This window comes from Mus caroli, chromosome 17 (assembly GCF_900094665.2).
Source record: "Mus caroli chromosome 17, CAROLI_EIJ_v1.1, whole genome shotgun sequence".
Classification (NCBI taxonomy): domain Eukaryota; kingdom Metazoa; phylum Chordata; class Mammalia; order Rodentia; family Muridae; genus Mus; species Mus caroli.
The window spans coordinates 41865325-41867659 of NC_034586.1; the positions used below are offsets into that span (position 1 = coordinate 41865325).

The 2335-nt window shown below is 44.7% G+C and overlaps 1 protein-coding gene across 1 annotated transcript in view; it reads right to left on the minus strand.

The window, feature by feature from the left end:
* LOC110312257 (splicing factor YJU2-like) overlaps positions 1 to 2059 on the minus strand; it is a 2562-nt gene extending 503 nt beyond the window's left edge. The window contains 4 exon segments of the mRNA XM_021185784.1: positions 515 to 637; positions 1313 to 1504; positions 1769 to 1945; positions 1948 to 2059. Of these exon segments, the coding sequence (XP_021041443.1) occupies positions 515 to 637; positions 1313 to 1504; positions 1769 to 1945; positions 1948 to 2059 (604 nt within the window).
* Between the last annotated feature and the right edge of the window lie 276 nt (positions 2060 to 2335).

Here is a 2335-nt window from a genome sequence, read left to right on the forward strand (position 1 = left end):
ACCAATATCTCTTTTAACTGGCAACCTTTCTCAAACACGGCGTGCGGCTGTCGCAATTTGTGCGTACACTGCAATGGGAAAATCAATCTGATTTGTCTGTCCCTCATATGGACCCTCTCTTAAAAGCATGTTGTTATCCCAGTCTGAGTTACCAGCCTGAGCATTAGAAGCAGCAGTTTTCTTACTGGCGTCTCGCCATTTAGAATCCCAAAGCAAAAAATTTTCTCTTGACAGGGTAGCCTTTGAAAGAGTCTTTCAATTTGAGGGGGTTACTCCACAACTGTGTCCAGTAATGCTTGAGTGAATGGGGCTGAAGGACCATATTGCACAACAGCCGCCTTTAACTCTTTTATCAACTTGAAATCTAAGGTCTGGTAATGTCTGGCCCTAGTAGCTTGTTGATCAACTACTTCGACCACAGGAAAGGCTAGCGTATTAGACATATTCTGTCTTTTTTCACGAGCCTGACTCACAACTCTTTCTAGTGGCACCTGGTGAACTATAGAAGAGTTACTCTTCTCTGCTTCTGACATCCTTTTTAGTTCTCGAAGCTCATTAGTCAGCCTCTGAAGCTTAATCTCAAACTCTAACTCGCTTAGCCGTGTGTTCCTATGAGTAGCACTTCTCGAAGTGGGGACTATAGGTGAAGCGGGAGATTCACAAGAGGACCAATTCTCATTAAAGTAATGGGCAACTCCTCTATCTGAGTGATTTTTGTTAAAATTCAGTTCATCATTAGAGTTTCCACATTTATCAATTTTTGAGTTAAGAAGATCTTTTTTTGAGGAGGCCTTCTCTGATAGGCACTCCTCCTGAGATACCACAAGCTCTGCCTGGGAGCAATTTAGCCCTGGAGAAGTTGCATCTTTTATAGCATCATTTACGAGTGTCCAGAGGCCTAGGGTAAAATTATCTGTCTGAGCGATTTTTAAGGCCTCACCAACTTTTTCCCAGGTTTTACAATCTATCATTTCTTTTTTCTTGAACCATGGGCAACAGCTATCTATCTTATCTAAAAAATTTCTTACTAATTGTACTTTAAGCCTTACTCCTCTAGCCTGAAACAACTCTTGAAAACTAAAAGCAACCGCCTGATCCATGACTGTAAACCCTTTTTTTTTTTTCTACCTAAGCAGCTTTCTAAAAAGCTGCGGCACACCACCTGTTTCTGTATCTAGTTCCGATTAACACGTTGCTGACCCAAGCAGAACTAGCGTTGGGTTAGCACTGATTTAAACTTAATTCGTATCCTACCGCATCTTTAGCAACACTTTACAAAACTGAAATTTTAAGCTAGTGCTAGTATGTGTACCTGTCCGCTGTTTCGATGTCCGATACGAAGATCCTTTCCTGTGGAGCTCCACAGCAGCAGCCATTTCTCTTAGCATCCCTCTGCCATTCTTCAGGTCCCAGTTCTGGCGCCAAACTGTTGCAGCCCGACCAGCAGTCCGCAACGTGAAAGGTTCAACTGAGGATAGCAGCTCGAGCTGAAAAAAAGAGGAAGCTAGACAGGGAGGGAGAAAGAATGAGGCCAAGGCAAGATCATCCTGTTCAAAGCCCAATTTTACTAGTTTTGACATCCAGTTAAAAAGGAAGGGGGAGGGAACCCGATTTCCCGCCAAATAATCTTGGGATCAAGTAACAGGGTGAACACGTGTGTGTGTCTCCAAGCAGCAAAGCGACAGGGTCCAGCAGTGGGCGTGGCAGAACGAATGAGCAGAAAACTCCACCCTTGAGCAAGCAGGTTCCAGGCTGGAAAAAGAGAGACCACACGTGTTCTCTGGGTCCGTCTTGAAGGTGATCTCGGCCAAGCAGCGAGTGCACTTGATGTAGAATCGGAAGATTGGCAGGCCCAGGTAGGCCTCGTTCTGGACTGTTTCCTTTCGTGTGTTGAACTTCTTCCCTTTGTAGATGTATTCTCCACAAGTCTTACACCTCATGTTGAGGGGGCCATCAGCCGCACCACATACTGCCGGTCCTTGGGTAGCTTGAGTTTCGGGATCTTCGATGGGTCAAAGTCAGGTGGGTAGTATTTGTTTAAAACTTTCCGTTCGGACATCTTCTCTTCCTGTTCAACAAACAAGCAAAGAAGCTGTTCTCTTTGTCATTGTGGAGTTTTCTCTGATCACAGTAACTCTGCTTAGTCTATAGTCCAACTAATGGGCAACTGTTAATGGAAGTCCAAGGATCTAGCAGTTGCTCAGTCCCACAAGGCAAGCAGGCAAAGAAGAGAGAATCTTCCCTTTTCCAATGTCCTTATGTAGGTCTCCAGCATGAGGTGTGGCTCAGATTAAAGGTGTGTATCACCACACCTGGGTCTGGGACTTGTTTTGTC